Genomic DNA, 24,979 nt, shown 5'->3' with positions numbered 1-24,979 from the left:
TATTTAGGGGTGGACAGATGTGCTTATTACAGGAAATACTTTTTTTACATTTAACTGAAGGAAATACATGTAAAATAAATTAAATGTAGTATATTGTGCAACCACTTGAAACAAACATGTAAAAATGTGTTCATTTAGATAAACATCCTTCGACATTTTCAAAGATAATGCGATATAATCATAACAATGGCTTTTATTTTGGAAGGGTTCGCCGGAAGTTGAAACATCCAACGTGGCGGACTTGATTGTCGGAGGACAGGTGGGAGCTCCGGTCTGACGAGCTGCTGTTGTTCCCAATACAAAGAGAGCAGAGCCGGAGAAACACTTCACATTAACGTTACAATTAAAAGGTTAATTTACAGTGTTACATTCAAACTGTATCCGCTAAATTAAAGTCGTATTTATGGCGCGTTTCGTTTGAAAAATGTTCGACAAAGGAGGGAGAAATTCAACAGAAACTGCGCAGTCATATTAATGGGAGCGGTAACCTGAGCAGGTAAGAACATTAATACATTTATTGTTTAAATGTGCTGTTTTATCTTGCTTCGAGTCTTTTAAAAATACATTTGAGAGTTAAATTGAGGTCCCGAGCGGCTAAATGACAGCAGGTGCCACGTTAAGAGTAATTTCAAGCACGTGAAACCGGTTTCCTGTGCTTTGTTAAATTAGTGACGTCAATTTGGGCAATAGGGTCATTTTTTGGATTTAACTGTGTTGTTTTTGGTGTGTTTTAAGGGGTTAAATAAGGCAGCTTTGTTTAAGATAACATATTACTTCCGCATAGGACCATCAGTGACAGTCAGTGACGGATACGCGGTTCCCAAACGTTGGTCCGCGGACCAGAAGCTGTTATTGCAGTTTGCATGTAACTTTATATTACTATTGTTGAATTTGAAAGGGGTTGATACTACAGTATAACTTTACTTTTTAAATATGATTTCAACATTTCCAAAAACCGACATTATTAGATATTCCTATAATTATGCCAGACTTATCAAAGAGGCTTTTTTTTCATCTGTAATCCCTGGACAGATGTTGTCTCCTTAAAACCCATTTAATTTAATTTAATAAAACTGCATTATTTAAATAGACTTGATCTGATCTGGTTTGCATAACTAAAGGTGGATAAATTATGGTTTCAAATATGTTAAAGTGAGTTTTAAAAAGTGTAACTATGGATCATACAATATAGTACTATAAAATGTTAAAATATTTGGATGTCTGTTTGTTTTATTATTAGGTATTCTGTTAGGGACAGTAAACATCCCTTAATCACAAAGTTAATTCGCACTAGAGGACCCTATTATCATGTTTGTCTGACATACTTTTGTTCTGACAGAGCAGACAGAACACATTTAGCCTGATTTGGTTACTGAGTGATGGTGATGCTCCATCCTAATTTCCTTATCTTCCAGATATGCCAGCTGACGACAAGGTTGCCATCCTGACGGAGGATGAGGAGGATCAGAAGAGGAAGTATGTGTTGGCCGAGCCCACCGAGGATCATCCGGCAGGTGCTTCTGAGACGCCACCGCAGACCTCGGTCTCTCAGCCGGAGCAGCAGCTGGCCTCCTCCGACTCCAACGACTGCTGCGAGAAGATGTGCCTCCGCATCAACATGCACCTCCTCATCTCCAAAGTCTTCTACTTCTTCTTCTACGCCGCCTACGGTTCGCTGCACCCTCTGCTGGCGTTGTACTACAAGCAGCTCGGCATGTCGGCCAGCCGCAGCGGGCTCCTCGTCGGCATCCGCTACTTCATCGAGTTCTGCAGCGCCCCGTTCTGGGGGGTGGTGGCTGACCGCTTCAAGAAAGGGAAGGCCGTGCTGCTGTTCTCTGTTTTCTGCTGGCTGGTGTTCAACTCCGGCATCGGCTTCGTCAGACCACCGGCGATGAAGTGCGTGGAGAAAAACCCTGCACCTGTCACCACGATGACTACCACGACGACTTCCACGACTCTCCCGCCTGGTAACTTCACCAGCGGCTCCACCAACCGCAGCAGGAGTCGGCGGAGTTTTCTGGACCAGTCCGGGCTTCAAAAGATGCTAGACTTTTATTTTCCCGTTTTCCACAGAGACAAGCGAAGCGTAGACGCCAACGACACTTCAGCTCCTTTCAACGTCACTTTAGCTCCTTTTATTCCAGCTAACACCACCCAGCTAACGCCTAACACCACCCGCCCCACCACCACAAGCACCACCGCAACCTCCCCTGCTCCAACCAAAGCCAAGGAGCATGAGACCATCTACAACCAGGACCAGGTGGAGACCCTCTTCCTGCTCATCCTGCTCGTCATCATCGTGGGCGAGTTCTTCAGCGCCCCCGCCCTCACCATCGTGGACACCGTCACCCTGCAGTACCTCGGGAAGGCCCGTGACCGCTACGGCCTGCAGAGGATGTGGGGCTCCCTGGGGTGGGGGCTGACCATGCTGCTGGTGGGCATCTGGATCGACCACACACACCTCATACCGGTGATCGAAGGCCTGGGCTGCATTGTGCCCGAATTCCGCAACTACCAGATCGCCTTCATCGTCTTCGGCGTGATGATGACCGTCGCGTTCATCGTCGCCACGCAGTTTTACTTCGAGGACGGCAGCGAGTACCAGCAGGAGGTCCCGGAGGCGGTGGTGGAGGACAGCCCCGGGTCCACTCCCGAGGAGCAAACTCCCAGCAGCCCCGGCACCAGCGCTGCTCAGGAGTTCCACTACAGCGACCTGCTTAGGCTCCTCAGCAGCGTGCGCTACAGCTCCGTGCTCTTCGTCGCCTGGTTCATGGGCTTTGGGTACGGCTTCGTCTTCACCTTCCTGTACTGGCACCTGGAGGACCTGCAAGGCTCCACTACGCTGTTCGGGATCTGCTCCGTCCTCAGCCACATCTCCGAGCTCGCCGCGTACTTCACCAGCCACAAGTTCATCGAGCTGGTCGGACACGTCAGGTAAAATACATACTGATTTTCATACACACAAATGTTGCCAAAGTCGTGGATTCTCTCTGAAGATCCCCGACAGAAATATTGCGCACATCATTTTTTCCAAATCTAATTGGGGGAAATTTAGTTTTTTCAAATATACCTTTTAACTTGAAGAAACTGAACAAAATAACTTTTTAATGTTCTCACTATTAAAAGATTTCTAATAACATACTGGGATCTTTTTAGTTATTCCTTATCCTTCTTTACATTCTACACATCCTAAGGAGATACAAAAAACATATACATTTGTTTTAAGTTCAATTAGATGTCATTTCAATCTTGAAAATGTTTACTGACTTTCTCAACTCTTAGCATCTTATCTGCCTTCGATACAGCCTAATATCCCCTTGTTGCTTCACACTGAGCCGTGAAATCCTCTCTGCAGCATCCAGTTAAAGTGGATGTCTGACACAAAGCTGTCATTGATGCTGGGGGTTTCTGTCAGAGTCGCGGGCTCCAGGGACATTTGAGAGTGAGGTGTAAGATTTCAGCTCTGAAATTTCCCTACTGTGGAGTCTGAAACAGAAGAGAGAGTCACGCTGCTGCTGCTGCTCCTGCTGCTGGTGATATTAATACGCCTCAAATGAATCCCAAACCAAGCCTTTTTGTTACTTCCTGAACAGTGTGACATCACGCTATAACACTTGCACTCCTATTGGCTAGCGCTCCAACAAATTCTACGTGATAGGCAATTTCTACACTAGTAATACTAAAACATTCTGTCACAAAACGTTCACTTCATGCATAAGAAAGCAGAGAATAAGTACAAATAAAACTGTCCATAAAAACATGTTAAAATGGAGAGATTAACTTCAGTCTGTTTTTCACTTCTGTCTCAGTTTTAGGCAGTTTAATCTCACACTTACTTTCTCTTCATGTTATTCAGTCTTCAGAGGAAACTCACTTCCTGTTTTACCGACTGCAGGAAACAGCTTTTTAACATCTCACTTGCTGTTGGGTGAGATGTAGAATATATTTCTATTTTTGTGAGGTTAATAAGATTTAACGTTTTTTTCCAAGCGGGTCATTTATTTCATTTCGTGCATCGTGTTCTTTGTGTGCTCGGCAAACTTTCTTTGGATGAACAAACACTCAGTAATCTTGTCTTGTGATGAACAAATGTGTGGAGGGTGTGCCGGGTGCAGATCTCTTTGTTTGTCCTGGGGAAAGCAAATACGAGAATGTCAGGGAGAGCTTAACAACACTTACATTAGACATTTAAAGACTTGTATTAAATACTGCTTCCCCCTCTGTTCACTGGAGAAACACTGCTTTATTATCTGTTTAAGTCCACACGGTAATATCTGTACACCCCCTATCCTCCCTCTTCTCCTCTCAGGGTGCTGTACATCGGCCTGGCCTGCAACACGGCGCGCTACCTGTACATCTCGTACCTGCAGAACGCCTGGATCGTGCTGCCCATGGAGGTCCTTCAAGGTAACGCTGCTCCGCCTGGAGGGAGGCAGGGGGGGGGCTAGGACCCGTGAGGACAGGAAGTGGCTATGTTTATCCAGCAGCGCTCTTATCAGGAGGCTCGTTTCCTCCCATTGCCTCTTTCATTATCAACAAGTCATTTATAATAATAGCAGGTAGGGCTGCACGATATATCGTGTCGTGACGATAATCGCGTTATGCGCATGCACGATATTCACATCGCAGGACGTGCAATTTTTTTTTTTTTAGGACATGCAATATTAAGTAGGCAAATGAACTCAAACACGTCATGTTACAATTCTTTTGCCGCTTGCTACAAAAGGAAAACTTGCGAGGCTCTCATGCGAGGGGTACTTAAGTGAGTGACATGCAGGCTCTGCATGCACAGCAAACCACCAGTCAACCAATCACAATCATTCTTGATCAGATCACAGCAGGATAACCGAGCTAGCTCAGCTTGTTGCTCTGATAACATAAGATCCAGAAGTCCGGGACTAAAATCCTTCATCCGGTTCAATATTGTTTAAAAAATACCAATTGTATAGCACTAAAGTTCAAGAGAGGATGGTTTGAGGACAAAAAAAGCGCTCTTTTCTTCAATTCCTGTATTTTTTCATATATATAAATATACTGTATATCGCAGGGGAAGAAAATATCGCAAAGTCAGTTTTTTCCAATATCGTGCCGCCCTAATAGCAGGAGGCCTCATCTGAAGTGACCCATTCAATCTGCATGTTCTTCCTCTTATACCTGGGTTCAATCTGAATAAAAAAGCACAGTACACAGATTTAGTTTGATTTAATTATCTCCAATGTCCATCTAGAATAAAAAATCCTCTAAAAAACAAACGTCTTATATAATTATAAATATTTAGGTAATCACGTAAGACTTATTTGAACAATGCATGATGTTTGTAAAACGCATAATATAAGTGGAGAAATCCAACTAAAGAAGATAAATGGCGAAATATTGTTGATGATCAGTGGGATGAACTACTGCAGGAGTTTGTTTGAGATGTCCGCCCTGAGGAAACACAGACGCCTCTCAGAGTAAACAAGAGAAACTGTTCGATACTTCAGCCTAAAGTTCACTGACAGTTCTGTTTTCATGGAGGGACATGTTTAAACCAGTAAAGAGTATCAGTCTTTTATTAACATAGAATGCATCGGGACTAAGGCTTTAGCAGAACATTTAACATTTCAAATAATTGTTTTGTTGCTCTCTGGTGGACAAACTATGTAATGGAGTTATTTTTTCTATAGATACATTCTAGTTTTGGCCCTTTATCGAATACAATTTCTTGTTAAATATCGTCCCTTTTTAATATTAATTTTAACAGATCATTTCCGGCCAAAACACATAGAAGAGAAATGAAATTCTGTCTGTTGGTATCCTCATGGCTGATTGCACCTGTTCTAAATATCTCTGTCCCTGTGTGTCCTCCAGGTGTGACGCACGCCTCAGTTTGGGCCGCCTGCATCTCCTTCCTGAGCGCGGCGGTGCCTCCGGCCCTCAGGACGTCTGCACAGGGCATCCTGCAGGGCGTGCACCTCGGGTTGGGCCGTGGCTGTGGGGCCATGGTGGGGGGGGTGTTTGTCAACAGCTTTGGTACGACACAACATCGGCAGCACAGTCACACAAAAGTGAGAAGTATTCCACAGTTACTTAAAGCTTTCCTCCCGTTTGCTTTGCAGGCGCTGCAGCGACGTTCAGAGGCATCGGCATGGCCTCCCTCGTCATCCTCCTCGTCTTCTCCTTCATCCAGAGTCTCACTACGGAGAACGAGGACAAAGGTCGGTCATTTTCTGTATTTCTTTTAGCGGACAAAGCTACTTTTTTGTTTCTGATATTGCAGACTTTTCTATACAAGTGAAATAAATACTACCAAACCTTATGAAATCTAAATCTTTGAGACATTCAGTGTTATCCTTTCTGTCTCTGTAACATGTCCTCTCTCCTTTTAGACGATAAGATGTTGGCGGAGAACATCCCGGTTCCCTCCAGCCCGGTTCCCATCGCCACCATCGACCTGGTGCAGAACCAGAGCGGCACTGGCAGCCCAGTGCTGACCCGCCACCCCGCCGCGCTGCCCGTGAAGAAGACCAAACACCAGGAGGACCAGGAGGACGTCAGCAAGCCGGCCTGGGTGCTCTCCGGCACCCCCTGGGTCACCGTGGCCTTCGCCATCGTGCAGATCAGAGAGATGATGAAGATGACGAAGAACCCTGTGCCGCCATCAGAGACTCAACCGCTGCAGGTGAATCAATAAATACAAACCATGTTCAGAACTACATTTAAAAAAGTAAAGAGGCATGTTTTACCTAAATCAGAAGGTTCTATCAAGTTGCCGGTTTCCTTTATTCACAAAATATTCAATAATATTGCAGAACTATAGTTAAAGAGTCAAAGTACCAGAGTATTGTGTTTTTAACCTAAAGTAGAAGGTTCATTCCAAAGTACGGTGTCCAAGGTAGGATAAAAACTACAAAACACAGACATTATATTCAAAATATATGCAGAAATATGGCCTGCTTATACTCTCCTCTGGTATATTTCTGTTTTTGAGCTGGGACTAACTATATAACTATACTTTTATATCTTTGAGAATCTGGGTTGGATATTTTTTTCATTTTATTACATTCCATACCAAATTATTATTGATTAATCTCCTAAATAAACAGGAGATTAATCAACAATAAAAAAGGTTATATCCTGGTGTTTCCTCCTCATATTATAATAATAATATAAATATAATAATAATACTAATAATACCCTTTTTATGTGTGTGTGATACTTTAAAGTGTGTGTATCAGGATGTCTCTTGAACTCACACTAACCTCATCTTTCTGCCATTTCCTCCCCTAACCGACTGCCCCCCCACACACACTCTCTGAAGAAAGGTGAGACGTTTTTTGCGTGCGAAGGTCAATGGAAAATTACTGTGTGTTTGTGTGGGGGGGGGGGCGTCCAGTGTTTCCTGCGTGTGTGTGTGTGTGTGTTGATGCATGCGTTGACTCATCTGTAACTTTGTGTGTGTGGTATGTGGGCGTGTATATGCATGCATACTGTACGTGTTTGCGAATCTCCCACGCCTTCGTGTCATGACGCAATGTGAGGTGCGTGCCCTAATTCCCCACGTTGATGTGACCCCCCCGACCCCACCCTCGTCCTCCTGTCAGCCATGTTGGATTTCCTCCTGAAGATGGACAGGTAGAGTAGCGCAGCAGAGAAGTTAGAAGAGAAGGGAAGTGTGTTTTTAAAAATATATAAGCTAGTCTAGTTAGCACTGAGATAGATACAAGATGCTAACGGTTAGCAGAGCTGGAATGTAACTAAGTGCTTTTACTAAAGTACTGATTTGACATGATTTTATTTTCCTCCAGTGTTTTTATTTACTAGTTTTCTTAGCTAGCTCTTTCTTAGCTTGAAGATGATTTTCAAAATAAAAGCCTGTCCGTGTTGCGGCTTGTTGTTACTGTTTGTTCCTCTCGTTGCCAGGTACCTAATGAGCAGGCGTCGCCCGAGTGCGAGGCGGTGTCGTTGCCACACAGAAACCCGTGTGATGACGGCACAGAAACTCCCACGCAGCCAGACACCACCCGCCCCAAAGCACCCACAGACTCTAACGAGGACAAAGACCAAACGCACCCTTTCTCACCCATAGGAGAGGAAAACCCAGCCTTCACTGGCGAAAACACACAATGACTTTTCATTAGAGACTATTTCATTCACACACAGATTTAGTGTGTATTTGTTTCTGCAAAAAGGATTTAGTCTTAACATCTCACAGCAGGTACTTCTTAGAAATGAGTCAGTATCTTGTAAAAACGTATTTATTTGGATTTATTGTTAAATTTTGCAGAAAATATCCTTTAAATCTTGAAACGAGTAGCTAATTCGGCAACTCTTTTTTAACATGGGTGGTCTTTGCAAAGCGGAGTTTGTTTTGATGGAACTGGAGGTGCACTTGTTTACATTTGCCCCTCAGAGGTGATCAAATCCAACTCTCCCTGTGCACTGTTCCAACTGCCCTTTACCGGTGGAGTGTGAAGGAAATTCCTTCAAAGTTATTTATAAACTAATTGACTTTAAAGAGTGATGAAATCTGACCAAATGGGGATTTAATCCAACATTTGTATCGTAAAGTAACATGAACCAACCTATGCTGGCCAGAAAGTTAGGTAAGAAATGACCAACAATGGAGGTTGTTATCTGGCACAAATTACAAGATTCAAGAGATCTTTTAGTTTCAAACCGTTTGCACACGGCAGTACGTGCAAATAAATATACAATATTAGTACAAATTAGCCATGTTAGAGAAAAAAAGGGTATAAAATACGATTTTAAAATGTGGATTAACAAAAACCTAAAACAAGATTTAGAGGTAGAAATAGTTTTTATATACTATTGGGGAAATATTTGGCCAAATAATTGTATTTTCTAAAGTATTACGCCTTAAATCCAGCTCTTAAATCCTGCAGAAACCAAGATATCCTTTTAATATATTTCATTATTGTTACGTTTTGTTTGCAGAAGTGCTTTTTCCCTTGCAGGAATTGAGCACATTTCCGTGGCCTTTTGGGTAAAATAGGTGTTACATTTGTTTCTAATTGCAGGTTTAGATGACAGGAAAAATGGATTCGCGTCTCTTCCCCTTTTTTGTTTCAGATTCCATCACTTCTCTAAAAAAAACGATCCACTTTTAATACTGAAGAAGTGCCTCTTAATCATGGTTATTGTTCTCACTTATTATTATAAGATGTCATGCAAGGATCCCTTTACTGCACTCCTATACAGACTGATCCGTCACACTGAGGCTCTTTTTAATATTTCTATATTGAAGCTGCCAATAGCCGACACACTATATTTACCGTCTTTGTTTTCCTTTCTCCTGCCAAACAATTACCCAGTGTTCTTTGTTTCAGTGTCGTCTGGATTGAGAAGCCTTCAGAAACAGAGCTACATGAAGGAAGCCAGGGTTTATTTTCTTGTGTAAATTAAATAATGAAAGGAGGTTTTATCCTCTAATGCAGTATCTGTATCTTTATCGCTTTGGTTAATAACATTAAATATTTATCTCACTCTTACACTCCAGATGTGTCTGTTTACTCCCCTCATGTGGTACGATTTGAGACATTTAGAATTAAAACGGCCCTAATTTGCCTCAACTTAAGTGATTTTCTAAATACTTTTACCGCCGCCAACAATAAATAGTTTTTTTAATTATTGCATATCTTAAAAGTAAAACCTTAATTATTAAACTACCCACTAAAAATAATCATTTTAAATTATCAGGAACCTTTTTATATATTACTTTCGATGCAGTTTGAGAAATCAGCCACTTGATGGCAGTAGCGTTTTAGTGCTATGGATTTATGGAGTCTTAAATGGGCTGAACCGTGTGTGTGTGTGTGTGTGGAGGGTTATTGAGGTCGTGGTGCGCCTGCTACTGATGGGTGTGTGTGGGAGGACAGTAATAGGCTTCCTCAAAAACTAGACTGTCGTAAAAAAAGAAAATCAAAACCATCTTGGCACACTCAGCTTGTCTGATATCCGCCGAGACGTCCCTGCTTTCCTTTTATTTGTGTCTTAAATAATGAACAGAATTAATATTGTTGTTGCATGAACACAGGCTGCGACACTTTTTGGATTTAAACAACACAGAGGGTCGCGAAAAATCTGCTTTTCATTCCCTAAAACTGACCTACAGATGTTTCCAATTACTGGAACAAATCATATTAATTATTTAATTGTTTTACTTGTGGGACATGAGGACACTCAGATATTTATTTGCAGTGACTTTTCCCAATTTGACATTCTTGTTTCTGATTAAATCATGTGGAAACAAGTCAATAATCATAATAATTGTCCTTTTATTTAGTTTTTAACTATCAAAACTGTATCAGGACGTTGGGACTTAATTTTAGTAGCAATAAAAGCATATTTAAATAATTTCCCAACATCTTCTTGCTTTTCTCTCTGCCTTTTGCTTAAATAGTAGATTTAAATTACACAGAAGGTCTTCAAAGATAGGCTTTTTATTCCCTAAAATGCTCTAAGAATTGCAGCACTCACCTACAGATGTTTCCGATTACTGGAACAAATGGTATCATGGTTGTTAATTTATAAAGTGGATTGCTTGTGAGTGCTTAGATCATTTAGAAAAATAACAGAAGTCATTATCATAGTTATTTTAATTAGTTTTTAAACTATATAAAATCGGTTGCAAAAAAGGATATTTTCCTTTTTGTATTATTTCCTTTGACCCAATGCACCAGATGTGCTATGCCACATCCTCCACACCTGAGCGTTAAAAGCATACTCATCGGATGCTAATATCTCATAAATGGCATTTTCACAATTTAGTCCATTTTGTTGCCTGATTAGCATCCTATTAAAAAAGCATGACTGTTATTATAATAAGTCGTTCTTGCCCAGATACAACCTGAGGCTATTTATAGTTTCACTCGTCCAACGTTGATGGAGAGACCTGAGGAGGCGATCTGTTGAATCAAAGTGATGAGATGGACTCTCCGGAGACGTCTGGGACCATTTCTGGGAGAAAACTGCCGTTTGAATGACCAGGGTATATTGCCTCTAAATAAAAAGTAGTAAAAGTAGCAATACTCAAGTGTAAAAATACTCTGTTACAAGTGAAAGTCTGGCAAATTCTCCCTTATCCCCAGACCCCAGTGCACGCTGACATTAAAAAAGGCCATATTCCACTATACCCCCTAAAGCCCCAGATTAGCATGGCGTTCAGTTGGGACTGCTGTGTGTTCACCATGTAGTGAAACCTGCACAGAGCTGCAGGAGCTGACTAAGTAAACTGTGCAGTGTAACTGAGCAAACCACAGAGCGGGTCATGGGTTAAAGATGGCTGATACCGAACCCCCGCCCCCCCTTCTCTATGGGTTAGACACCCTGCAGCGGTGCATTCAGGACCACCTGAGTCAGCCTGAGTCACACTGGAGACCGCAGACAGTCGTGTTTCTGGCAGCATGCTGCACACTACATATCACTCGGCTGCCTCTTACTCGCCTCTACTCTTTGCTACATTTTAAATCACACATTTGAATTATAAAGACATCCAACAGGGGCTGCATGCTCCAACAACACTATGTGATGTGGTACTTGTATTTCTTTACAGTGTCATTAGGGCATTAGAACAGGGAAATATTCCTAAATGTAGTAACCTGACTTGATTTGCAACCCATACATCGACCACAATGTATCCACAAACCCTGCATTGATCTGAGAACCCCCTCCCCTGGTCATTGTATACCTGTTAGATGTATTTTTTTACAGTCACGTAACAGTATTTAATTGATATGTTTATTGTAGGGACAGGAATCAGAGTTATTGCCAAGCAGATTTGCATATACAAGGAATTTGATTGGATGTATAATGGTGCATGCAAAAACACAGTTAGATGAATTAAGAAACATACAGCTGTCATCCCTAACAAAAAGAGTGTGTGTGTGTGTGTGTGTGTGTGTGTGTGTGTGTGTGTGTGTGTGTGTGTGTGTGTGTGTGTGTGTGTGTGTGTGTGTGTGTGTGTGTGTGTGTGTGTGTGTGTGTGTGTGTGTGTGTGTGTGTGTGTGTGTGTGTGTGTGTGTGTGTGTGTGTGTGTGTGTGTGTGTGTGTGTGTGTGTGTGTGTGGCAGGGTGATGCTGCAGTGTGAACGGGTGCAGCAGAGTGAGATGAGTTGGAGCTGACAGCTGTCATGGCCGCTCTGCCTCCACCCCGCTGCCAGCGTTCAGCCTCTGTTTACAGTAAAGTGGGGATGCTGCCATGTCACCTGTACACATACTAGCAATACCAATAGTAATCTTGATTCAATTTGATTAAATTATGTGTTTTTTGTCTTCAATGCAGGGAGGAGTTGGCATGAACCAGGCTTCAGATTCAACTTCAAATAGAGCGGACGTCTTTGGACCCACTGCAAGTATTTGTCTGTCTAACACACAAAATGTAGCCGATTATCCAGAGTCAGGTTTAATACATTCAGGTTATAATGAGGTGTATTGCCCACTAGGTGTAACAACAAGTGTACAAATAAAAGCAAGGGTTGCAAAATCAACAACAAAGACAATAAGAATATGATTCAACACTTTGGAGAATATGTAGGAGGAACATTAATATATTAAAATGCAAAACAAATATGAAAAAATACCCTTAAAATATGTTCATTATATTTGAATCAAAATGGAATAAATGTGCAGTTTTTGGGCAAAAAATGTGCACAATTCTTTAAGAATGTGCAAAGCTTCACAGTACAATGTTTAAGAGATAATAAAGAAATAAAGTCAACAAACAAAAATGTAGAATAGGAAATAAGACAATAAGAAAAAACACTATGAAATGTAATAAAATGTGCTTGTGCTCCAACATATTGTACGTGTTAGTCTAAGGGGCGGGACATCTCTAAGCGGTCACTACAGAGGTGGCCAGCTAACCAATCAGAGCAGACTTGGCTCCCACTGTGTTTTATTTTTGAAAAACCTTAAAGGTTGCCTTCAGGGTCCACAGTGTGCAGGCACGGTAATGTATGTTAAAAACATCTTAAGCACATTACAAGCACGCCATTCTGTTTGTATAATCACATTTGGAAACGACATGCATCATTATCAAGGGAGCAAATTAACATGTTCATCCACCGGTCACAATGGTTGCTGCTTCCCAAACTAAGATTCACCGTCTCACCAGCCAAATATGACTCTGGGGAAAAGGAGAAAGGGTCTCTGCTATCATAGAAGATGATCGACAAACAGTCCCATCACTGATAATGAACTCACCGTCAGTGCTTCATGTATTCCCTCACAGATTATAGATTTATAATGGACATGCATTATTAATCATTAAAAATCAATGAGAGGCTGCGAGGAGTGCTGTAGGTCTATGGTGTGGTTAATGATGGATTATTGTGCTAATTATCACCATATGAGAGCGCAGGGGGTACGGCTCTACACAGTGAAGTGTCACTAACCGGACTAATTACAGATAAACCTCCTTTTCCCAGATGCATCAACATCTGCAACAGATGCCGCCGTCAGACGAGAGGACGGACTGCTGCATTCAGAAAGCAGGAACCTATTCGTTCATTATGTTAATCTTTTATGTTGAATAAGCTTCAAATTAAACTTCACATACCGTATATAGAATTGTAATTTTCATCAGTGTTCGCCATCGTTATAACAATTGAACTCGTGTTTCTTGCCAAGCCTGACTTCTCTTTGGTGATTCCAAGTCCTTTTGTCGTCATAATTGAGGAAATGATGGGTAATAACACACCTAATGACTAAATGGTTCCCCATCTTAATTTCTCTGCACTCTTAAGACCTCTCCAGTTCATCTTGATGATTAAAATGTGTGTTTTCAACAGCTCTCTGAAAAGAATTCCCTCCTTTATGGTGGAACAATCATGCATTTCAATAGTCTGACAGAACTCATGGTTATCTAACAGCAGCCCAGAAACATGCGCAGATCATATTTACATCTGCATTGCCAAAACCAGGTAATTTGATTTAGTTGTCTAATGTACTTTTGCATATTTTTGTCTTATTTGATGTCTTTCTAATGTCTTCTTTGGGCTGGATTGGAAAACAATAACACTTTTTGAACTATTGATATTGATTTCTGGTACACCTGTTATCCTACAAAGATCCTTGCGGTCTCAAAAGTTTCCCAAACCTCCCTCACTGCCCAAAAGTCACGATCAAACCTTCACCAGCAGAAACTCCAGGTACTTTTTGTCTCTCCTCAGCAGCCATGAAGTTTGAGAGAAGCTCTGCAGCGTGACCTTTCCCCCTCTCCAGGCAAACACCTCCACACTGCAGCAGCACGACCACCAAAGCCCCCCCACACCACCACCAGGCTGCCTGGACCTCACAGCAGAATCTCACGGTACAACTCACACAAACTTCACACAGTTTCAACTCTGGTCTCTAGGGATGGCTGATGTTATCGGGCACTTCTTAGAAACTGCTAATGTCCGCAGGTTTTAATCACATATCATATTTAGTTCTCTGATCTCTGACTGTGACTCCAAAGATGTAATATTAAAGATCCAGAGGTTTTATTTTTCATATGCACAATAGCTACACTGTCGTTGTTGGCCATTAAAACTGGAAGAAAAAAAATAAAATCTATATCATTTTAAAATAAATAAATAAACACTATTATAATGATTATGATTATAATATATAAAATATATATTTATATGAAAAATTAAACAAGTATACTAAATAAATAATGAAATATCATCATAAAATACAAATACATATAAAAAACACATAAATATAATAACATTAATATAATATCAATTATTATATAAAGTAATGAAATAAATATGCGAATAAGTAAATAATATAATGTAATACATCATAATATATTATATTAAAATACATATAAAGTCTCAGACTCCTCTAACAGTAATATATAATATATATTATTACTATAATAACAAATATATACATATTAAATAAATAAAACATGTCAAATGAAACACTGTGTAGTAAATGAAATACTTTCCTATCCTGTGACACCTGCATTTCCCTACAGGGATCAAAATATGTTTTTTTGATCTTGATTCGTAAAGTTTCTCACCTACAATCTAAGCTCAGATAGAATTTGTTGGAGCATTATGGACTCCTCTAAACCTCGGGCACTTTGTGCTGCTGCTGCTGCTGGATGTGGAGCAGGACAACAGGGGGACGTTTTGTCCTGGCTGGGATCAATTGCTCCATAGATGACGCCCACCTTGCAGGCCTCTCTGTGGGCGGGCGGTACCCAGCAGGCCGGCCCCGCCTGGCCCTCCTCCGGCCCCCGCAGCCTGCAGGGCAACACAGCAGGAGAGTTGCACTTTACATCTGAAATCTGACCCCGCTGGGAACTTTAGAGTCACTGTAGGACAGAGCAGAGGTATCACACTGGGATCTACTTCCTGTTAGAGGCGGAGTCACTCACTGTCAATAGGGTGGCAATTTGAATGAATCTGTGATATACTGTATCTTTTACTGGAATCTTTTTTGTTTAGGCATGCATGAATAGGTGAAGGTGCCTCCCAAGCACAGTGTCAGTACACCCCCATGGCCTTTATCTACAAAGCTTTACTTATAAAGACACCAACAAACCAGGAAGTCACTCAATATGACCACAAAGAGACATTAACAACCGCTATAAAGAGCCCACAAAGACACACAAAAGAAAATGGACACTCTTGGATGTGAATGGTTTTGCAGGACTTAGAAGTACATGTGTACTGTTTTGTAACTGATGACCTTTATCGTCCACAAAGACAAACCAAAGGACTACAGCGGCTGCATAGAGATACAGAGCAACCAGTTAAATGCAGAGAAGCAGTGCTTAAACCTGAGCAGCCAGTTTAGTAGTTCATATTCTACTAATTTGCAGATGTAAAGAAACCTGTTGCCTCTAAATTTGTGTTTTTATACTTAAATGATATATAATTATACTTAAAGAGGCCTTATTATGCTCATTTTCAGGTTGCATGTTAGTACTTTGGGCCCCCATCGACATATCTGCAAAACGGTGCTTACTAAAAACTTGTTATGTACCTCAAATGTAGGACGTTTTACTCATGAATATGACACTTTCATATCAGAGAATGTCCAAGATCTTTTCTTGTACATTTACGACTTTAATCTTGGGAATTCTGAGTTTTCCCCAGAATATTACCCCCCTCTTGTCCTTATTTTTTCTTCCTACAATGACCTTAATAGGGCTTTCAGAAGACAGAACAACACATGTGTAATAGTCTAACTGTTTATCTTTTGAGTCATTTAGCTGATGTTTTTCTGCAGAATGAGCCTTATTACAGTTCAACAGCAAAAAGGACGTTTAACTTTGTTTACATTTACATGTTAGTTATCCCGAGCTGTTGTCCAGAGTGAGTTCCCTGACCGCCCACAATCAGGACATCCACATTTGCATTTGACTCACTTAGCTGGAGTTTTATTATTTTTACCTGCAGGGACTTCCAGTAAATTCGCTCCACTCCACTTCCTAAAGGAATGACAAAACCAGGAAGCAGTGACTGACAGGAAGTGGATCTTTCTGTGGAATTAATGACAGAAATTCATCCTTCTGGGATTTGACGCTGGGAGGAGTTCTATGAGGAAGGACTTTATTTATATAGCACATTTCAACAAGAAAAACATTCAAAGCAAAGAGATAACACATTATAAAGCTTTAAAACCCCAAGAGAATCTAAATTAAACTAACTCAAATAAAAAAGACAGCTTTAAAACACTAGTATTAAAGTTACATTTCTGTTTAAAATATAAATATATGTTGGATAAATGACGGACTTGTTTGTTTGAACATTTTAAAGGACACAACTACAAAGCCAGGTTCAAGTTATCTGTATTACATTATGAGTAATTGGTGCTTTTAGAAATCCATTCTTTCCACAGAAATGAGGCCTCATTTGTCTGATAAGATTTCAACTAGTCAAATTCCCCTAAAGCCTGAAAATAAACCAATCTTTCGTTGTGAGACAATCAGTCACATTTCTCTGAAGCTCTGTGTAGGAACTAGCCACCAAGGAAGATACAGTATCTGATCATTAGCGGCAAACAGCCTTTTATTAAAGGAACGAAGAGGACGTTTCTTTACACCTGCATGGTCGATGGTTCATTCACTTGTTTGTTTCAGCAGGTCAAGGACAAAACTATAAAGCCAAGGTCAAGTTATCAGTATGAAAAGGGCTGAATTAAACAATAATTGTCGAATAAGAAAAAACAACTAGTCAAATTCCCCTTAGACTGAGATGAACAAATCTGAGACAATCAGTCGTCACGTTTCTCCGAAGCTCTGTGCAGGCAGGAGCCTCCACGGATGAAATGTGATATTTAATTAACGGCAGATAAATCTTTATTTCCTCTGTGTGTTCGGCCCTGTTGTCTTACCAGTATGTGTATTTGTCGGTGCGTTAATGTCGCCGAGACAAATCCCCGAGCGGCTGTGATGTGCTGCAGGACGTGGGCAGGGCGTGTGGGTACTTGTGCGTGAGGAGCCCTAAGTTTGCAGAGGTTTTTTTTCTAATTGAGTCAGGGACTTATGCTGGCAAGGTAGGCGTGTGAGTGGGGGGGAGACTAATCCCAAGCTGCTGTTGTTTTTCGTGCCTGCTGGCTGGAGATCAAAAACCTAACAGCAATAATCATGCAGAATGTGTGGCTTCACTTCAAAGCCTGCTCAACTTTGCTCACACCCTTCGCATTGTTTCATCATTTCTACCGTTTTCTTCTTATTCTGCTGCTGCGAGGGATTTTTCCCCCATCTTTTGTCACATCCATCTCCAGCTTTGATGTGACCTTTCCGCAGAAATTAATCAGACTAATCACACCTTCAGATAAACCCAAAGTTGAGGTGTTTGTGCGCCACATGTGAGGCGTTCTGGTTTCCCTCTGACTGCAGAGTGGTCTGCCTCCGCCTCAGATAGCAGACCTGTCAGACGTCAGCAGCACTCTGGGGTGAGGAGAGCGTGGGCGGCGAGGGTCGCTGAGGCCCGAACGTGGCCAAAACGGGCAAATCCCCACCACGTCAGCCCACGGCCTGTCAGCAGGGGGCTGCAGGGCTTCCCACCATGCCTTAAAGGTGCAGAGCATTTTAAGACCTCTGAAAACTCCATCGCAGTAATAGTCTACTCTGCTTTCATCCCACAGCAGCTGATGCACAATTGTACTTGAAGTGACCTTTTTCTAATGTGTGAGAACAAAACCTTGGATATACAAATGTACATTGTATTCAATTTCCAGTTAGATATCCAAACATATTTAATCTATATTGATATAAAATATAGAAAAAGCGGAAAATGTTCACAATAGAGAAGCTTAAATTAGATATTTATTTGACTTGACTTTCACACAGACCTATCAGTATGAGTCTAATAAAGAGCTTTTTGAACATGTCACAGTAGAGGCACAAAATACAAATATGAAGCTGAAAATAAGCAGAATAGGGTTAAATAACAAAATATATATTTTATATGATGTAATATAATTGATAAAGAAACCTGGCAATACAAAAACTCATTGAAGTTAGCTCCATCTTTAAATAAAATTATGTTTGCGTTATTACATTTTAATCCAGTAATATATTTGATAAGGAAATGGCCATTAGTTTTAGTATTAGCACGCTAATACGTTTGTACTTTTACTCAAGTATGATTTTTAACGCAGGAGTCACTTGCGGAGTACTTTTCCCACTCACTGCTAATTGTTAAGTTGTCAGTCTGATAGAAAAACTTTCTCCACGGTGCGGAGTGTCCGTGTTTTCAGCGAGCAACCTCACAGAGGTGATGTATTTTACTCCATGCGAGTGTGAAGGCAGCAGATTTCCACGCTGGCACACTGAGCAGCAGCAGGGCCCTATAGCTGTTTCTGCAGTAAAGTTTCACACACATAAACACACTGCAGGAACACTGCAGTCTCTATCTGTATGTCACATAACCTCCGCCTACACTCACTACGCCCACACACATCCTTGCCCAAAACGCCCACACGAGTGTAATCAGTGTGCAAAGAGACACACACACACACTCACACACACATCGCCCCTATACACACTCCCCGCCCACGCAGGCACACACGTGTTCAGTCAGACATAAGCCGCTCATACCATCCCACACTTTCTCAACAGACACAAAGTAAGACTGAGCAAACACACCGGCTTTATTCACACACACACACACACATTCTTTCTCGTGGCCTCGTACGGCATCATACAAAAAAAAAAAACTGCTTAAACTACTTTCTAACCAGATTTTGTTGATTTCACAGCATTTCTCTTCACATCCACGCCCGTCTGAAATGCGCCCGCCACCCAAACACAGGGTGGAGACGACAATAGGAGGACATTTCCTTTTTTTTTTGTATCTGCTGCTTTTTGGCATTCCCTCCAAATGAAAAGGGACACTCAATGACAGGCAGTAGCACCGCCTGGAGACTGAATCATGCCGCTCTGTTGTTCCCCCCCCTCCGTTCTTTCTTTCCTCCTAAAGAGGGAACTTGGATGAAAAGAGCTGCTTTTTTAGAGCGCAAAGTGTTGAGGATGTGGGAAGGAGAGGGGAGGGAGGGGAGGGAGAAGGGGAGCAGAGCAGCGTGGGCGCTCTGACAGGGCGAGGGGCTGACAGGCCCAGGCGTGGGCGTGGGCGTGTCATTGAAATGTGTTTCTACTCCGGAGGGGGAGAAGAAGAAGAAGAGAAAAGTTGCAGGGAGAAAGAAAAGGAGAAATTAGACAAACAGGCGTCTCCTGAAAAGTGAAATATGAAGAGGCTTCTTGCCAAATGAGATACATCCACTGTTTGGAGGCTTCTGTGGGGAGGGGGGGTGCAGGAGGAAAAAAAGTGACGCCTACTCTGTGGGAATGATTGACAGGAAGACATGAAAGCACATTGCTGCTGTCGTGTGAAAACCTTGCACCGCTCGCTCTCGGCGGTTCTCATGTTTTGAGGACTACATTGAAGGGGTTTTTGGGGGGTTTAGGGAAACATTTAAGATCAAGGTCAGATGGAGTCAAAACAAGATGGAGTTTTGCCACATCGCAGAAAGGTGTTATGGGTAACCGGCAAAATTGCATCGTGACGACCCGTGTGTCTGCATAATCTCAAACAACCAAAGAGCAATTTTCTTTAAGCCGCAAAATATCTTTGCTCATCGGTTAAAGTTTGCACAAAATGTACATGCCATGACATTTATATGACTTTAATTCATTAATTTAATTATTAAAACCAGTCCTTTAATGCAGAAAAAGTCAATTTGAGTCAACTTTTTCTGATCAACTCTCACTTAATTTAGTCTTCCGTACAGACGATCATGTAACTCTGGTCTCCATGCAGAGGAGAAGCGTAAAGGAGCAGGGCTGTGGTGTGAATTTGGGTAAACTGGGAAACTGGGACTTGTGGGAACAGGCAGCCTGGGTGTCGACCTACCTCACAGTGTGGGTGGACATCCTATTTCCTGCTCTCGCTTTAATTTGCTTCTTGTTAGATATTGAGTGTGTGTGAAGGTGAGGGAGGGAGGAGAGAAGTGGGAGAGGAGGGAGGTCAAACGGGAAAGATATGGAGCTAATATTCTTTCCCCTCTCCGTTTCTTTTAGAATTTGATTTGATCCCCGTCTGCTCGGAGGCTGATCCACGGGAACGCCGTTAGAAGGTCATATCTGCATAATAACACACACACACACACACACACACACACACACACACACACACACACACACACACACACACACACACACACACACACACACACACACACACACACACACACACACACACACACACACACACACACACACACACACACACACACACACACACACAAACACACACACAGCAGAAGCCAGACGTGGATTTAAAGACTACTGAAGGTGGGCGGATTGGAATTCTACCTGCCTACCTGCGTTTGGAAAACACATCATAAATATTTGCATGAAACTCTATTCTTGATGTCAGATGTACAAAATAATCTCAGTTTATAATTATTTCTTCCTTATGACATGCTCCTTTGTACTGTAGAAACTGGATTTTCAAGCAAAGATATACATGTACATTTCAGTGACATCTGCAATCATAACTCTATAGCAGCAACCAGTTAGCTTAGCTTAGTTTAGCTCAAAGACTGGAAACAGTGGCAAACAGCTAGCAAGACTGTGTCCAATTCTTAGCAGGACAGTAAATAATTTAAAGTATATCTTATACATTTCTTTAAAGTGTTAAATATCTGAATGTCTGTAGTATTTGTATGGTTGCCATTGCCAACAATGAATTAATATGACTTTAAAGGCAAGCTAAATTGCATTTGTACATATTATTATATATAAATATTCAAATAAGTATGTGCTATTCTCCATACTAATTGTAATTGTGCTGAAAAATAATACATTTTGGCTTATTAGTGATTTCTTATGTTTATTTAACATTGTTGGTATCAGCATGATACTCCTGCCGGATGTTTTATTCATGCATAATCTGCCGCTTTGCTTTGATATTTGTATTAGTTTCCTTCTGAAATTAATTAGAGGATCTGAAAAGCACGCAGTCCCACCCCGTCCACACACACACACACACACACACACACACACACACACACACACACACACAGTACACATACTAGTTTTCTCATCATTTGGGCTTTTGAAGACACATAAAAGGAGCTGCAGCGTCGAGTGTAAATTGTTTTATTCTATTTTTCGGCTGCTGTTTTTAGGGTGTAATGGCGTTGGAGATGGGAGGGCGAGGCTTTTTGGGGGTGTGGGTGTGTCGTTGTTTGACAGAAGCCGTTCTGGTTTTGTCCCCAGGGTGAAACTCTGGTGGCGGCTGGCCTAATTCCCTAAAATAACTCATTGATGGGGAATCAAAGTGATCGTATGGAGATTTGATTTGAGCTCTGAGCGACATTTACTTGCATCTCAGCTCGCTTTTTTGGGGTCTCATCTTACATGGAAATATTGAAGTTTCCCGCAATAGAATGCAGTATTTCCTTCCCCAGTTCTCAATTTAGTTTAAAGGGGCCCTATTATTCCTATTATCTGGGTTTTTTCTTCCCTGTAGTGAGTGGTATAGGTTTTGTTGCATGTAAATGGTCTGCAAAGGCTAAAATCCCGGTTAACCAATCACAACAGAGCTTACTACTAAAACGTTCCTATTTCTTATGGTAGTCAGTACAAGTTGTAGCTGGTTAAAGGCAGTTATGGTAGTATACGTATGAGTTCTTTATAGTCCCATCCTAGTATCAGTAATTCTGCAGTAGTGTGCATACTTAAAGGGAACCTTTGTCAGTTTATTGAGTTTTAATGGAGAAAAGAAGAGTCATTCTGGGGAAACACCATGTTGCAAATCAACCTAACACACACACACACACACACACACACACACACACACACACACACACACACACACACACACACACACACACACACACACACACACACACACACACACACACTTCCTGGGGCCCACTTCCCTGTGTTGAAAACCATTTTGCATGTCTCACATCAGTGAAATCTGGAGTGACCGTTTGTATACAGCGTGTTTCATTGACGCAGTTCTGTGGCGCCATAGTTCCCTCACATGTGACTAAACACACACACACACACACACACACACACACACACACACACACACACACACACACCTCGTACAGATATCGGTCAGTGTGACATTTATTATTCATTTTGTGACACATGTGCAGGTGACTCTTCTTCTGGCAATCCACTTACTGGCAGTTAAAGTGAGGGTATTGCTGTACTCTGGCTCAATATAAACTCCTATACTCAAATACCTCCATTTCAGAAATGCATTTTCTAGAAACTAGAATATACTAATACCACAACTACTGCTACAAAGTAGACTATGAAACAACTTATGCATACATTTTACACCAAAAAATTGACATCTGGACAAAATGTACATATAACAAATATATATATATTAAATATATTTAATCAATTTATAGAGAAGATATTCACATTAAAACATAGTTCAAACTATTCTTTTAAATGATTCTAAAAATCAATTTTAAGACATTTTAAAGTCATGACATCACTTTATCATATAGAAAAACGGTTTTGGCATAATGTGAGTGACCAATTTTAAAATCTTAAGACTATCAGTCTTGACAATATTTAAATGTGACGATTAAAATAGAGAGAAATTGTGCAGCATTAATTTAGTTTGAAAACATAAAGTGTCCAAACTGCTGTGTCTCTGTGGGTGTTGAACCTGCCTGTGTTTGGTATTCCGTGCAGAAAGCCTCCCACGCCCCGTGTGTCCGCCCACGCGCGGATTTGCGTCACGCAGGGAGCAGCGTGGGCGCGAGAGAGAGAGAGAGCGAGCGAGAGATAGAGCGAGCGAGAGAGAGAGAGAGGAATATCCCACTTTATTCTGCTGCCTGCGTCAAGCTGCGTGTAGTTAGAACGCAGCAGACAGAAAGTGCTAACAAAATAAAAGCATGTGAAATATGACTTTGCATTAACAACACATCTGGGTTTTTTCAACAGTAGTGGAAGAAGTATTTAGATGATGTGCTCAAGTAAAAGTCTTAATGCCACTAGTAAAAATACGGAAGTGCTATTAACATGTCTGTATCAAAAGATAATATAATAAGAAAATATCAATAATCAGAAATACTTTATTCGACCCGGGAAAATCCCATTATACAGTATGTATTCGACTCCAGGTACATTTACACTTTTACAGTAATAAGTAAAAAATAGACTGCCATATAAAACTAAATGGAAAACACATTAATAAAATAAAGACGAATCCATGGTTCATTTTGCATAATGTCTGCTAGGCTATAAATATATATAAATATTTAAAAAAAAATGCAGGGATCTGTTACAGGTTTCAAAATAGAGGTTTATATTTTGTATTTGAGTATATTTAGTATATTAAAAATTTTTCAAGGGCATAATCTCATGCATATAGCTTTTGGTCCAGTGCTTTTATTTTGTTAAGACAGCCGGAAGTGCTTGTTTGTGTGTGACTACGTCTGTGTTGACGGTGGTGAATAGTGCAGGGGAGTGGAGAGAGACGCTGGGAGAGGACTCAAACACTCACACACACTCACTCACACACATTCACACACACACATACACACACTCAACACACACTGGGAGGAAAAAGACGCACCGAAAGACGCACGAAGGTCAGAGGCTTTTTTTTTTAAACTGATATTCTGCGCTTTTTTTCTCCCCTCTCTCTACAGGAGAAAGAAAAAGTTTCCAGAGAGAGAGCAAGAGGAGAGCAGTGTAGCTCCGTTTGAGCACGCATAGACAAGCACGCGCGTCTTCTTTGGTCTTGGAAATAATTTTTGAGTTCTTCCTTTTTTTAGATTTGTTTGGCTTTGCTGTCCTGGGGGATTCCTTCTGTGCGGGCTTTCCTTTTTATATATTTTTGCACAAATTCACAAGTGAAACAGTGAAGAAGAAGAAGGAGAAAGAGCAGAAGAAGAACTGGACCAAGGCGGACCAAAAGGGGACAGACACTCACTCACCAGGTAGGCACAATTATTCCTAAATCCTGCATGTTTCCTGAACATAGTGATGCTTTTATCCTTATGTCTGTCATAATTAGCACCTATCAACTCTTTATTATAGTGCTGGAAAAGCTTTCAAGTATCATAAGATGTCTGTAAAACTCTACTATAACGATATATAACTGCATTACTGAGCATTTGCTGTAAGTCTCTATTGGAAAATAAGAAATATAAATACATTAAAGGAATTAATAATAGCCAAATGTGGTTTTAATCTCACACGTACTAAAGGAAATGATGAATATATGATAAGACATGAACAAAGCACAATTATATTTGTCATCATACACCGGAGTTTATTTCTACTGATTTGTCATTTGAACAGCTTGTGTGTCATTGTCAACTGGGATGTTATTTGTAGCTGCTCTAGAGCCATTTTTAACACTCAGAAATGGTGTTAAATATGATAAAATATGCATCTAAAGACCAAGAGGCACACATGTATAAACACATTTCCCGCGTTCCTAATGATGACTAAATATCATTGCTCCAGAGAAAAAATGGGAAAT

General features: G+C 41.1%; 1 protein-coding gene and 1 long non-coding RNA gene across 4 annotated transcripts; both read left to right on the top strand.

Annotated features, from left to right (window-relative positions):
* The first annotated feature begins 191 nt into the window (after positions 1-191).
* LOC307033454 (major facilitator superfamily domain-containing protein 6-like) lies at positions 192-9,491 on the top strand. Its single transcript, XM_079671932.1, has 7 exons — positions 192-496; positions 1,416-2,934; positions 4,310-4,407; positions 5,851-6,012; positions 6,099-6,197; positions 6,369-6,661; positions 7,903-9,491. The coding sequence occupies exons 2-7, from the start codon at positions 1,418-1,420 to the stop codon at positions 8,107-8,109; spliced, it is 2,376 nt and encodes a 791-aa protein (XP_079528058.1). The 5' UTR covers positions 192-496; positions 1,416-1,417; the 3' UTR covers positions 8,110-9,491.
* A 3,950-nt stretch (positions 9,492-13,441) lies between these two features.
* LOC307033863 lies at positions 13,442-24,418 on the top strand. Of its 3 annotated transcripts, none has more exons than XR_013806683.1 (4): positions 13,442-13,686; positions 13,790-14,310; positions 20,527-20,582; positions 24,267-24,418. It is a non-coding gene; the product is annotated as an uncharacterized lncRNA (long non-coding RNA). The 3 variants fall into 3 exon arrangements; XR_013806684.1 differs by having other exon boundaries at positions 13,442-13,921; positions 14,171-14,310; XR_013806685.1 differs by having other exon boundaries at positions 13,442-14,310.
* The last annotated feature ends 561 nt before the right edge of the window (positions 24,419-24,979 follow it).

This window comes from Notothenia rossii, assembly GCF_949606895.1.
Source record: "Notothenia rossii genome assembly, chromosome: 3".
Lineage (NCBI taxonomy): Eukaryota > Metazoa > Chordata > Actinopteri > Perciformes > Nototheniidae > Notothenia > Notothenia rossii.
The sequence above is the reverse complement of the archived record's forward strand: the minus strand, read 5'-3'. Positions and strand labels throughout refer to the sequence as shown.

Coding starts and splice junctions, on each gene's coding strand:
- LOC307033454 (XM_079671932.1), top strand. CDS start 1,418: ATGCCAGCTGACGACAAGGTTGCCATCCTGACGGAGGATGAGGAGGAT. Junction 4,408..5,850: donor GCCCATGGAGGTCCTTCAAG/GTAACGCTGCTC, acceptor TGTGTCCTCCAG/GTGTGACGCACGCCTCAGTT. Junction 6,662..7,902: donor CAGAGACTCAACCGCTGCAG/GTGAATCAATAA, acceptor TCTCGTTGCCAG/GTACCTAATGAGCAGGCGTC.